This window comes from Lepus europaeus, chromosome 10 (genome assembly GCF_033115175.1).
Source record: "Lepus europaeus isolate LE1 chromosome 10, mLepTim1.pri, whole genome shotgun sequence".
Classification (NCBI taxonomy): Eukaryota; Metazoa; Chordata; class Mammalia; order Lagomorpha; family Leporidae; genus Lepus; species Lepus europaeus.
The window spans coordinates 40,485,164-40,499,938 of NC_084836.1; the positions used below are offsets into that span (position 1 = coordinate 40,485,164).

The window sequence follows — 14,775 nt, forward strand, 5'->3', positions numbered from 1 at the left end:
GTTTGGAAGAAAAAAAAGCAATGACTGGAGTTAAGAAAATGCAGCAAACAAAAAATGGGGAAACTGTTTACCCTAGGAAAGGCGATATAGCAAAAAAGAAATAAAAGTCATCATAATCTATTGGGCTCAGCGCTAAACAATAATAACATAGAGACTGAAATGTAAAAACTACATCTTAATTTAACCAAATATTGTGCTATAACTCTGTTGAGGGTGTGTGTGTGTGTATGTGTGTGTTAAGTGCAGGAATATTGGTGAAACTAAAATACTTCCTCATTCTCTATACTATAAAGTGGACAAATAGAGCCTAACTTTTAAAAATAAATAAATAATGGCCTATTTTTGACATGTTAGATGAAATCCAGAAGAAATCACTTGAAAAGTTGAAGTAATTGCCTTTAGGGAGTGAGACTTTTGCTGGAGTGGAGAGTGAAAAAGCTAGGAGATATTATTTTACTACATTTGTCTTGATGCAATCTTTTTTTTTTTTTTAATTTTTGACAGAGTGGACAGTGAGAGAGAGACAGAGAGAAAGGTCTTCCTTTTTGCCGTTGGTTCACCCTCCAATGGCCGCCGCGGCTGGTGTGCTGCGGCCAGCGCACCGCGCTGATCCGATGGCAGGAGCCAGGTGCTTCTCCTGGTCTCCCATGGGGTGCAGGGCCCAAGGACTTGGGCCATCCTCCACTGCACTCCTTGGCCACAGCAGAGAGCTGGCCTGGAAGAGGGGCAACCGGGACAGCATCGGTGCCCTGACCGGGATTAGAACCCGGTGTGCCAGCGCCGCAAGGCGGAGGATTAGCCTAGTGAGCCGCGGCGCCGGCCTTGATGCAATCTTTCAAACTAAGGACATACAGCATAAATAAATAAAACTGAATTTTAAGTAGGAAAATAATCAAGAGTATAAAACATATATACCTAAAGATGTTTATCAATATATATTCTAATATATTGATTTTTATTCTAAATTTCCAAAATAGGATATAGTTAATAATTTGAATGTTTCCTAAATTGAAATAAATACAGTTAATAAAATCTATGTCTGTTGAGATTATTTGACATGGAAAGTTTTTGATACAATAATAAGTGAGAATGTAGGACAGGAAATTATAGACAGCATGATTTCAGTTTTATAAATATGCATAAAACTCAAACAAAAAAGTTTAGAAGGGAATATATGAAGTCGTCAGCAGAGGTTAATTCTTTTTTAACAATATTAATTTACTTGTAAGGCAGAGAGAGAACTCTAATCCATTCCTTAAATGTGAAGAACTCAATCTTTACTGGAGCCCTCAGTGCTGCCTCCCAGCATCTGCATTATCAGCAGGTAGCTGGAGTTAGAAGCCAGAGCCAGAGATCAAACACAAGCATGCCAGCATGGTATATGAGCATCTTAACTACTAGGTCAACAACTGCCACTAATGGTAACTCTGGACTACTAGTCATTTTTTACATTCTAAAGATTTATGTATTTATCGGAAAAGCAGAGTTACAGAGTAAGGGAAAGAGAGAAATACAGGAAGAGAGAGGGAGAGGGACAGAGAAAGAAATTTTCCATCTGCTGGTTCACTCTCCAGATGTCCACAACAGTCTGGCTAGCCAAAGCCGGGGGCCTGGAACTCCATCCAGTCTCCCGAGCTGGGGACAGGGGCCCAAGCACTTGGGCCATCATCCACTGCTTTTCTAGGCATATTAGCAGGGAGCTGGATCAGAAGCAGAGCAGCCAAGACTCAAACCAACACTCATATGGGAAGCTGGCATTGCAGGTGATGGAATAACCCATTGAATCACCATGCCATACCCATCCACTAATAATTCCAATATTATTTTTAGACTTCTGTGAATTTCCTACAAAATAAGTGAACTTGTTGTATAAACAGGACAAACATAACAATTTAAATAAATGGATTTAATTGTTTAAAATAAAATTCCACCAACTGAAACCAAGCCAAGTAGAAACAATACCTGCTAACTCTAAAGGTACAGTTCAACATTGTGTGTTATCATCAAAAAGATCCATTATCTAGTGGACACTTTAATTCTTGAAAGTCTGAGACTCTGGACAGGAACGTTTCAGTGAGAGTCAAAAGGTGTCTAAGTGACCAATCTATCAAGTGAGTGGGGGGTAGGGAGAGAGAGGGAACTGAGAAGAGCAGTCTGGAGCTAAGGAAGCATCCTATTGACTTTCCTATCTAGAGAAACCTCTAGGTGTGCACCCTTAATGCCCCATAGGATCACTCAATAAATCTCTCTTTCTGGGTACACACAGATCTCTGAAAATGGTTTCAGGGCCTTCTTTTAATATTTCCATAATCTAAAATAGGAAGAGAATCTAGATAATGCCAACATAGTTAGAGGGGGAAAAATAACAGAAATGGAAACATTTTTGCTGTGGAGAGTCTCAGCTTTTCAACGGCACAACACAGCAGTTTCCTGGTCACCCTTAGAGATATCTAGAAAATCAGGGGAGGTTGGTGAGTAAGGAAACAGGTTCTTGACTTGCTCACTTCAGCAAGAGCCTCTCTAGAACTTGAAATGTCTCCTAAGAATTTGTTTTTAAATCAAGTATTCTGCAACTGAGAACCAAGTCCTTGGATTCAAACAGAATTGATCAATCCAGCAATTAGCAACCCATCTCCACATGCTGTAGCTTGTGCTTGTGTAATTTGTGTACTGTATTTCATAAATGTCAGCTTCCAGTTCATACAGAGGGTGCAATTTTTATAAATTAAACTAGGTGGGCATCTCCCTGGAACCCTCAAAAAGAAAATGAGTAATACAGTTGATGTGTGATCCCATCCCCTGTTCAGAATGATCAAATAAAATCTGAAGAACAGGCATATTGACTGGGGTTCATAATATGGTATCCAAAAATTCTTTAAAAACAAAATAAAAAATAAGGGGGCCGGCCCCATGGTGCAATGGGTTAGTCCTCCACCTCTGGCACCAGCATCCCATATGGGCGCCGGTTCTAGTCCTGGCTGCTCCTCTCCCAATCCAGATCTCTGCAATGGCCTGGGAAAGCAGTAGAAGATGGCCCAGGTGCTTGGGCCGCTGCACCTGCATGGGAGACCAGCAAGAAGCACATGGCTCCTGCCTTCGGATCAGCACAGCTCCGGCCGTTGTGGCCATCTGGGGAGTGAACCAATGGAAGGAAGACCTTTCTCTCTGTCTCTCCCTCTCACTGTCTGTAACTCTACCTCTCAAATAAATAAATCTTTAAAAAATAATATGGTATCCAGGACAGAGACAATTCTGTATTGCCTGCAAATCCCTCCTGCATGGATCCAAATTCTTTCATTTCTCCCAGCCCTAGACCTCAATCTCAATAGAGTTATACTCAATATACTCAAAAATCTGGTCTACTCCCCTTTTCATTTATTTGACAGGTAGAGTTATAGACAGTGAGAGAGACAGAGAGAAAGGTTTTCATTCCGTTGGTTCACTCCCCAAATGGCTGCTACGGCCGGCGCTGTGCCGATCCAAAGCCGGGAGCCAGGTGCCTCCTCCTGGTCTCCCATGCGGGTGCAGGGGCCCAAGCACCTGGGCCATCCTCCACTGCCTTCCCGGCCACATCAGTCCTCTTCCAGTTGGACTGGAAGAGGAGCAACTGGGACTAGAACCTGGTGCCCATATGGGAGGATTAACCAAGTGAGCCACGGCGCTGGCCCCCAGTCTACCCCTTTAAGAATGAAGAGCTCTCTTTCCTCAGACAGAATCCTAAGTATTGTTCTATGATTTTTATATATTTCCCATCATTTGTCCAGTACTTTTAAAATACACACTTTTGGGGCAGGCACTGTGGCATAGAGGGTTAAGCCTCCACCTGCAGTGCCAGCATCCCATGTGGGCACCAGTTGTGTCCAAGCTGTTCTGTTTCTGAACCTGCTTCATGTTAATGCTCCCGGGAAGAGCAGCAGAAGATGGCCCAGGTGCTTGGTCCCCTGCTGTCATGTGGGAGACCCAGCAGAAGCTACCGGCTGTAGGGGTCAGCCTGGCCCAGGGCCAGTCATTGTGACCATTTGCAGAGCAAACCAAGGGATAGGAGATTCTCTCTCTCTCTCTGCCCCCACCCAGTCACTCTGCCTTTCAAATAAATAAATAAATTTAATAAAATACACATTTTTGCAAAAATGATGGTTAATTACATCGTAGGATCACCTACCCAGACAGTATATTGAGGCTCCAAATTTCCACAATCTTTTGCAAAGATATAAGAACAGTTTCCTGGAAAGTAGTAGTAGATGCCATCAAATGTTTCAAAATGGTACTGTCCCCAGGTTTTGCAAATCCCATCTCTGCCATTGCCCATGTTTGGGACTGAAAAGAAATAGGATAATGTTTAGTAGAATAAAATCAGTTACATCTCTTCCTAGCATTGTTCCTAGCATGATTACTGATTCTAATTAGGATAAATATTTTTTTCCTTGATGGTCTGTATCATAGGAATAAATAAGTAACATAAAGTTACCAGTAGCTCTTAAAACTATCAAACCACCTGGAGTAGGGTGGGGGCAGGGGTAGGAAGAGAGAGAATCTCCAACTTGTTTAGAAAAAAGGTTTTGTGTTAGAAACTTCCTTTATTTTTCTTTCTGAAAGAAGATTCTAGGGCAGAAAAGGAAGAGTATGGAAAACAACAAGTAAAAGAAGTTGACGGTGCTAAAGCAGATAAAGTGGCACAGAAGAGAAAGCAATGTCACCACTGAGTGTCTTATAAATCAGCATGGGCAGAGTAAGTTCCACAGATCTTTCAAAAAGTATCTTTATGGCATCCAGACAGAAAAACAACAGCTAATTTTTAAAGATCATGTTTTATATGAGACCTGGCCATGGAAAGCATCAGTCATTCAATGTATGCTGGAATTTAGGAATTCATCACTTCAAACTGACTGGATCTCATGTTCATCTTAAACCACTTCATCTCCTATTCTTGCCATGCTTACCTCCTTCCTTACCCTTCAGACAGGCTTGCACTCAATCTTTCATCTTCTCAGCCCACCCCCCTTGGAAGAATACAGATATCAATGGTGTTTACTGACAACTCGGCATGTGTAAAATGCTTTGATACACTCTACACACAGCATAAATATTAAGGGACAATATTTTTGTCTTTTCTCTTGGTAATTTTTATCTAAATTTATTAGATAAATTTTGACCACTATTGGGCTTTTTCAGGGAAACACATAGTGATTCATTATTCAGGGAGCCTTTCCTGACAATACGCCTTATCTCTGTTGCATATTTTCATAGTATTTCATATTCCTTTTATATTACATATCACAAGGTTAATTATCATGTTTCTGCTGTGTGCTGGCCCCCTACTCTAAACTCTGGGAGAGCAGTAATATTTCTGTTATTCACCATTCAACATTTCTATTCCCAGTGCCTGGCCTGGGATTTAGTAGATGGTCAATACATATTTATTAAACAAATGAATATGTATTGATTATTATTGATGTGGGATCATATATTAGACACTACAGATTAAAGGGATTTTGTTTTGTTTTGTTTTGTTTTTTAAAGATTGATTTATTTGAAGAGTTACTGAGAGAAAGAGGTCTTCTATCCGATGGTTCACTCCCCATGGCCAGAGCTACGCCCATCTGAAGCCAGGAGCCAGAAGCTTCTTGCGGGTCTCCCACAAGGGTGCAGGGACCCAAGATCTTGGGCCATCTTCTACTGCTTTCCCAGGCCATAGCAGAGAGCTAGATCGGAAGTGGAGCAGCCAGGTCTCGAACCGGTGCCCATATGGGACGCTGGTGCTTCAGGCCAGGGCATTAACCCGCTGCACCACAGTGCCAGCCCCTAAAAAGGGTCTTCTGTTTGGGGCCAGTGCCATGGTGCACTAGCCTAATCCTCCGCCTGCGGCGCCGGCATCCCATATGGGTGCCCGGTTCTAGTCCTGGCTGCTCCTCTTCCAATCCAGCTCTCTGCTGTGGCCTGGGATGGCAGTGGAGGATGGCGCAAGTCCTTGGACCCCTGCACTGTCATGGGAGACCAGGAAGAGACTCCTGGCTCCTGGCTTCGGATTGGCATAGCTCTGGCCATGGCAGCCATTTGGAGAGTGAACCAACAAAAGGAAGACATTTCTCTCTGTCTCTCTCTCACTATCTATAAACTCTGTCAAATAAATTTTAAAAAAAAAGTCTTCTATTCTTGAAGAATTCTCCATACTACCACATTCTTATATATAGAATATCCAATTAATTCAAAGTCGAAAAGAATATGTGACTTCAAACAAAGAATCTAATTTGTAAAACAAAAAAGAGAGATGAACAAAAATCTCGTCTTAAGGGGCTAGTAATATATAAAGTAGAAATACCACTTGAGGAAAATAGAGGGATCAGTGAGAAGAGAAAGCCGGACTATCTATTTTCTTTCTCATTGTTTCTTAATAGCATCAAATTACTGAAAATGAATTGTGGGCTGTCTAGTCGAAATATAAAATGATTTTCCTAACTCCCAGTGCAGGAACACTACTATAGTAAATTATGCTTTGATATTCTCTTTGGTATTTCATAATTCTCATCTGAATATCCTTAAAACTTACCAATCTGGCACCTTGTCCCAAGAGCCTGAAATATTTGACAATCACATGTACCAGTCTTAGAACAGAAAGCTCCGTTAAGGCATTCATGAGGACAAGAACCTGAGAGGGAAAAGAGTAAGTTATTTTCTGGCACGCACGAGTTCTCATAAATAAAGGATGTCAACATCTAGCTTGGACTAACTGTAACTGCTATTAACTTAAACAGAACCCTGGGCCTCTTGCCTTGATGAGCTAAGGAATTAAACCCATCAAGGCTCTATCTAGTTAATTTCATTATGTGTGCTGTGAAGCAAGAAAGACAGGCTTTCACATCTCAAACTACTCAGAGAGCAAAGGTTAGGCTCCTTCAAGCAATGGAAAGGTCAAGTTCCCATGTAAGGAATCTCCGTCCCAGATGACGAGAACCAGAAGCACACAGCTGCAGATGAGGCCCTGGGTGGAGTCTGTCACTAGCTGTCCCCTCTCCAGGAGCAAGCACTGTGTTAAAGAAGTGTGTCCATCATTAACTTCAGCGATCAGGCAAAGTATAAAACTCGGAAGAAAACTCTCACTTTTAAATAAAATGACTAAATATTTCATTTGACGTTTACAAATGAATCCCCAGGTTTAATTGCCAATGACTCATCCTTTAGAACCCATGGTTAATTTTTCTGAGGCAGAAGCCAAAGTCACTTCTTGCTGTCATCAAAAATATTCTTTCATAGAAAGAAAAATTACACCCATAGATTATGTTAAAAGGAAGAAGCAAGTAAATATGAAATCTAACCCCTAACTCCTCCTGAGTTTTTAAAATGCAAATCAATCACCGAGAAATTTCCCTTTGTTAAGGAGAGGGGAAGAGACAACTGGCAAAACTCAAGTAGGTAGAAAAGTAAGACAAGAGGAGACCTAGAGAACGTCTGCGAGTCACCATAAAGCATTACTAAAGAAGCTGGGACTCTGGAAGATGTCAACTTCGTGAAAGATACTTATTTAACTGCAGTAATTTATCTGCAGTTCTACCATAGGCAAGAATTAGAAATCCCTTTTATTCCTTTCCACTTTAAGATCCATCGATTGAAAATGTCTTTTCACATTTAAAAACATACAAATCTCTAATCTTGTGAGAAAAAAGTAAGCTGTCTTAACCTAGACCATTATTCTCGGTGAAAATGATGATGTTTTATAAACCTAAATGCAGTTTTTATCCCTAGGAAGCACATCTGTCTTTAAAGTTCATCTTAGATCATTGTCCATATTTTTCCAGCAAATAGATAACTGAATATTTAGATAAACAAGTGTATCAGCTTCAAAAATGTATTTATAGTCCTGTATTTCTCTTGAAAACAAATATCAGACCAAAACTATTGAGGATTATTGGCATTTTAGCAGAACAATAATTATATATATTTCCTAGTTACCACTCAAACTAAATTTTAAACTACCCTCAGCATCCTGGAATCGGGAAACCGGTATGTGAAAATAGGAATGCCAAGGAATCAAGGAGCATCTTCGCTGATCATGCAGTTATGAGCTCTGTCTAAATGTTTAGCCATGCTTATTTCCAAAAATAGTCCAATTTTTTCATAGGATGTGAACTTAAATGATTAGGCTTACTACCACTCTGGCTCAGTTCCCTCCACGCAGTATAAGGAAGCAATAAGAGTTGATTTCAAAAATTCCCATAAAGAGATCTTTTGAGAAAATAAATAACAAAACCATAGTACAAGCACTGACCTTTTATTTTGCTCTCACCCCAATTAATAGCATCATGGAAAAAATACCTTGGAGAACTTGCTTCAAACTTTGAAAGAAAGAAAGAAGAGTTCAAGATGGTTAAATTATTTAATTCAAGTGAAACATGCAAATTTGAAAGCAGCTACAAACACAGAAATTTAAGATGCTGACTTTATATTCCCTTAGGTTATTAGGGCTCTGTTGATGAGGCGGCAAGAGTCATCCAGGGTTGTGGGATGTGATGTCAAGCCTTGGTTTTGCCCCTTAAACAACTGTGACAGGTCATATACCTCTCTTTGCTCCTTGTCTTCCTTTCCTTCCTCCTTCTTCACCCTTCATCTCTCGTGGGTCTTGGAACCTCTAGCTTCAAGCACTGGCTTCTCTGTCCCTGCCTGAAGGCAGCACCCCAGCAGGGCAGAACAGAGCAGGGCATTTAAGCCCTCCACCAGACAGGACTTGCTCTCCACCCATGAGAAACAGGAATTCGTGGATAAATGCTGCAACTTTCCCGGTCCCTTGTACAAGTGATTTTTGGACACAGTGTATACAACTTCTCAGATGGTCCCTAAAAAGAGGAAGCCCCAGATGCTCTGAGCAGGAAGCGCCTCATTCACACACAATGCATTGGATGTTCTCCCTTCCTTATCTCACAGTCCTCAGTCCTTCTCAGAGTAATGACCTGCTCCTGATTCTATGTCTCAGGCCTTTTTTTTAGGAGAAAAAAAATTTGAAATGTAACGCAAATAACAACAACAGCAAAATCCTAGGCAGTAGAAACAAACATATATTCACATAACTGATACAAGAGGAGAGCCCAATCTTTCTCTTCACTGATTTCACTTCCACAGGTGAACAAGAAGCACAGGTAAATGCAATCTTTAGATGGGAAATTAACTGAGGTCCACAATACACCTTGGATAGAAGTCTGAGCTGACCCTTTCTTTGCTCACCTCTCTGCCAACATCCTTGAGAATCCTTCCAATTACCTACTATCAGGCCCTATTTTTTCTGGAGCCGGAGAGTGAATCTGTAGGCAAGATCGGCCTTTAAACACATGTCATTCCCATCCAAACACTGCACTGCATGATTAGGACCCCTCACCCTTCTTTAACATTGCTTCATTTAAAATTTGTTTGGAAATCAGAGAACCCTGATGCATCTTCTTCAGCTCCAGGAAGCAGAGGTGCAGGTTTCCCAGAGAGGGAAGTCAAAGCAAGGCAAGTGTATTATTCACTCATTAAAAAAGGAAGGTATTAGCATATCTCCATGGGAGTAAATAATATAAATTCTGAAAACAAGAAAATAGACAGTAATATAACTTCACCCTTAGGGCACTTTTTGGGAAACATATATGTTCCTCAACCTCGTGGGTTCACCAGAATGGAATTTTCCTCAAAGGCAGATTTTTCTACTGAGTTATATAGATATCCTTTTGTGGGTTTGCATAGGCAAACATACACTTAAAATTTCTCAGAGAAAATGCACTTTAACAACTTCATATGACACATAAGTACTTAAGTACACAAGACACTCTTTTTAAGAAAAAAATAGGGTCTCTGGGGGCTGGTGCTGTGGCGTAAAGGGTAAAGCTGCTGCCTGCAGTGCCAACATCCCATAAGGGTGCCTGTTGGAGTTCCAGCTGCTCCACTTCCGATCCAGCTCTCTGCTATGGCCTAGGAAATCAGTAGAAGGTTGCCCAAGTTCTTGGGCCCCTGCACCCATGTGGGAGAACTGGAAGAAGCTGTAGGTTCCTGACTTTGGATGGGCCCAACTCTGGTCACTGCGGCCATTTGGGAAGTGAACCAGTAGATGGAATAACTCTCTCTCTCTCTCTCTCTCTCTCTCTTTCTCTCTCTCCCCCCTCCCTCCCTCATCCCCCCCCACCCAGCCTCTCTGTAACCCTGCCTTTCAAATAAATAAATGAAACTTTTTAAAGAAAAGTAGTGTTTCAATACCAGAGAAAATCTTCGCATTTTGATACAAAAATGATCTACATTCTTAATAAGAATAAATTAGTCAGGGCAAGGGCAAGCATTTTGGTGTAACAAAGCTGCCTCCTGCGAAGCTGATATCCCACATGGCCACGGTTCAAGATTCCACTGTTCTACTTCCAATCCAGCTCCTCGCTCATGTACCTGAGAAAGCAGAGGAAAATGGCCCAAGTGCTTGGGTCCCTGCAACTATATGGGAGATCTGGAAGAAGTGTCTGGCTCCTGGTGTCAGGCTTTGGCCTGACCCAGCCCCGGCTGTTGTGGCCACTTGGGCAGTGAACCAATGAATAGAACACCTCTAACTCTGTGTCTCCCTCTCTTTCTGTAACTCTGCTTTTCAAATAAATAAAATAAATCTTTAAAAAAAGAATAAACTAGTTCTGCCTTTTAAACTGTCATTAACAGCATATCAAATCTGTCTTCCATGCGTCTACTGATTCCTTTTAGTTGACACTACAAAATAAACAAATTCAGACATCCATCAGAAAGTACAAGTTAAAATTATTTGCAATTCAGCTTTGACAAAGTCTTCCTTGAAGACTTAAGTAGCTTGCTATATCAATATTCGAATCATATTACTTTGCCAAGAAATATATTTATTAAATTAGGATTCTCTATTGTACCATTCATCTTTTATAGAGGAATTTTTTTTAAAAAAAATTCATCTGCGGTGGAGGCCTCCCCAAGCTCAGACAGAGAAAAAGAAACTTACCCTGGAAATGGCATGTGGTCATTATCTGCTTGCTTCTGAATGCTTCAACTGTAGTTACTCTCTGCTTATAGGTAACCCTTTCAGGTTCTGCTTGCTAGTACACAGCAATTGTGTTAACCCTTGCCAGTGGTACAGCTCAGTATGTGTGTGGAAAAAACATCATCAGGGAGCCGTCACTGTGGTGCAGAGGGTTAACGCCCTGGCCTGAAGTGCTGGCATCCCATATGGTCGCTGGTTTGAGACCCGCCTGCTTCACTTCCAATCCAGCTCTCTGCTATGGCCTGGGAAAGTAGTACAAGATGGCCCAAGTCCTTGGGCCCCTGCACCTGTGTGGGAGACCAGGAAGAAGCTCCTGGCTCCTGGTTCCGGATCACTGCAGCTCTAGCTGTTGTGGCCAATTGGGGAGTGAACCATTGGATGGAAGACCTCTCTCTCTCTCTCTCTCTCTGGGCCTCTCCCTTCTGTATAACTCTTTCAAGTAAATAAAATAAATCTTAAAAAAAATCATCAGTAACTATGCACAGTATTGTATCAATTCCTGCAGCCACCATGTAACATTAGAATATCCAGTCAAATGTATGCATGTAGCCATGTAAGGGAGACAAAGAAGTTAAAACCATATTTAGGGATATATTCCTCTTTGTTCCAGCCTCAGTCTTTTTAAATATGAATCCAACTGAGTCTTATGCTGTCACAATAAACTATGACTGGTTCATGGCCTTGGTGTCTCCTCTCTGTTTATGAATCCTGCTACACATCCATTCCAGCTACAGTTTGAAGATATTGCAAGTATTCTATGCAATATCATTATATAAAGGGACTTAGACAAAAATGTCTCCTCACATTCAGTGCCACCCTTCCCCTTGGGAGAAAAATTATGTCTTACCGAGAGAAGACCGTAATTTAGATTTATCAGACAATGTAAAAGCTGTCAGGACACCAAGATATAGTTGATGTCCCTTTGCAATGTTTCTCTCTAATCATTTTCACGTTTCTCTGCCCCTTTTGTATGCATTTGTACTATTCTTATCATTTTGATATTGTGCTTAATTTTTAAACCAATCCTGTTTTTAGGAAAGTAGATGGGATTGAATCGTCCATAAATGCTTCAGGCCTATCAAAACAGTGAAGAAAAGAATGTCACTTGGAACAAGCCAATATGAACTGAAATGAATTTGAGGGTCCCTGAAAGGCAGGAGAGAAGTTACTTTGCCTCTTCCTTCTCCTTCCTGTCTTGTTAGTGCTTTATTTCCCTCCACAAAGGTTTCATTGTTGAAATGACAGCCCAGTCCAAGGCAGGATGGATTATTTCTCAGCCTGCCTCTCCATCTGAGGCATAACCTACCTGTGCTGCTAAAAGAGCTCTTTTCTGTTGATTTTCATTAAACCCGTTTCTGGAAGAAAACAAAAAGAACTTGTATAGTCAAAGGCCCCTAGGCAACCTGAACAAGCCTTTCCCAAGAGACAGCTGGTGTTTTCCTCTTGATTTCCATCACTTTATCAAAGAGGTCTTTCTTGATTTAACATTTAAAAGGCCTCCCTCCCCTTTTTGGAGGGGTTAGATTTGGGTGGTGGCGCTGTCTCATTTTACAGAATTCAGGAGTGTCCTGGAATCTCTCCGGGTCTCTGATGTAAACTGAATTTTCGGAAAGAACTTTGAGATGGAGAAATAAACAAAATAGTGTAACACTGTAGCACTGACCAGCAAAATATTTTCTCCACATGACTTCATAAATCTAGTGAGGTGAGCATTTGCCAAGAGTAAGTTTGCATTTGTCCAGCACAATGCTTCATTCTCTCTTACTCCATATCATAAAGGGCAGACTAACATTAAAGTAAAAGCATCACATCGTTAATTATCAAAATCAATTTTTAATTCACTAAGGTGTACATTTGCTTCATGGTGTTTTCTGTTATATTTTTCAATAAAAATTTTTATTTAAAAAAGCAGTGAATAAATTTCTACTTTTCTTTAAGCAGATCACCTTAGACCAAAAAGGGATTTTCATTATTTATTACTAGAACCTGTTTATTCTTGTTATTGTTAAAAATTGTTTTACTCTATGATAAGATGCAACACATTTGAATCAATAATATGAATTAATAAGACAAAGCAGGGCAATACTTCATATAACTTACTTACAAATCTTTGAAGAGAAAATAGCATGTCTTTAGAGCCTACAGTCAGTAAACATCATGAAGAACTCCTCTTTGTAAATAAAAATAAAAGAAAATATTTTTACATTATCAGTATGGAAATGAATTTTTAGTCACTGTTAATTTGTGGGAATATTTTAAAGAACTATATCGTGTGTAATCTTTTTGTAAAATATTTCACTTATTTTTTCCTGCTGAGTTTTGTCATTCCCATTAAGTTTATGCTTTAGAAGACATAAAGAACAAGAAATACTCACTGTGATGTTCTTGTCAAGATAACTGATGCACGAATATATCCTGCCAGAAACAAAGACATAAATAAGAAAGGAAAATTTTATTCAAATGGCTTGGCCACATGTTCTGGTTATTTAATAGATCATTTTAACCTAAATTCTACAACTAGGTTGAGTTTACCTATTAGCTATTTTGCATTTTTTCAGAGGATTTTAATCAGAAAATTCCTTATGAGACATCGGAATGACAGATAATCCAAAAAGAATGGGCAACGTGTGTTGATTGACACAGAGACATAATACAGTTGAACAAGCAGTAGACACAGAGCCAAAGGTCAAGTTTTAATTCTGGTCCTATCATTTAGTATTTTACTATGTTAGCCAAGATATCAACACATCACAAAATGATGACATTGGACTAGTAAATCTCCAAAATTGCCCCAGCTCCCAATATTCTATGACATCTTTCTCCGTGGGGTTTCAGTCACTACTAGGATGAGAAGATAATGTTTTTGAGTCCCCCTAGTCTTTTATATTTCAGCAATTTCTTCCATTTTCCTCAAAAACTAAAAAAAAAAGCCATGGCGGGGATGAGGGGGTGTTTAAAAACTAACAACTGAATGTAAATAAATGTTTTCTCCATAACACTGTTTTAAAAAATTAATTTATAAATAAAATTTCCATAAAATAATTAGAAATCAATTATTAGCATCAAGTGATAAAGTCATTTTAAAAATACCTTTCTATCACTTTGGTTGGTGTCATGTTAGAATTATTCAATTTCTCTTTATTTATTATTAAAACATTTAAAGGTTTAAATTATACATAGACAACTTTTTATAGTCACCTTTTAAAAGAGGAAAAAAAACAGAGTTTCTTCCAATAAACTCCATATCATAATAAAACTGTAATCCTGTTTATTTGAAAAAAACTCAAAAAATAAAAACTTAAAGCTCCAAATTATCTACTTTATTAGGACTTTTCAAAAAGGATGACCTCAGTGTCATTTAGTACATATCTGTTATAATGAATTCAAAATGCTTCACAGTATAAGGAAACCAATTATTCCATAGCAAGATAAACTAAAATACCAAGTATAATAAGGTACGAATTTATGTCCTTACCTTGTAATGAAAACAGCAGTATGTGAAGTAAGAATATATTCCAAGGTACCATTAATTTGAGTTTTCTCACAATGTTCATTTCAGTGTAGCCTTTCTCCCTAAAATATAACCAAATTGTTGGTCTTTACTAAGATGTCATCTTAGAAATAAGCGCGTTTGTAGTGCACTCAAATTCTAGTAAAGATAGTTAAGTAATAAAGTAATTCAAAAAGGAACTCAAGGGTTTCTAACAACAGCACCTGAAGCTTTAGAACTTGCAGGCAAGCCTTTGCCTGAGACTCTCATTAGTGATGCA

General features: G+C 39.6%; 1 protein-coding gene across 2 annotated transcripts in view; it reads right to left on the reverse strand.

Moving 5' to 3' along the window:
• Positions 1–14,559, reverse strand: part of OTOGL (otogelin like) — a 181,311-nt gene extending 166,752 nt beyond the window's left edge. For both annotated transcript variants that reach the window (XM_062202058.1, XM_062202057.1), the window contains exons 1-6: positions 14,481–14,559; positions 13,381–13,420; positions 12,312–12,360; positions 8,264–8,330; positions 6,548–6,646; positions 4,163–4,317 (exon numbers count right to left, since the gene is read on the reverse strand). In XM_062202058.1, the coding sequence (XP_062058042.1) occupies positions 4,163–4,317; positions 6,548–6,646; positions 8,264–8,330; positions 12,312–12,360; positions 13,381–13,420; positions 14,481–14,559 (489 nt within the window). The remainder of the gene's footprint in view (positions 1–4,162; positions 4,318–6,547; positions 6,647–8,263; positions 8,331–12,311; positions 12,361–13,380; positions 13,421–14,480) is intronic.
• Positions 14,560–14,775: the final 216 nt, after the last annotated feature.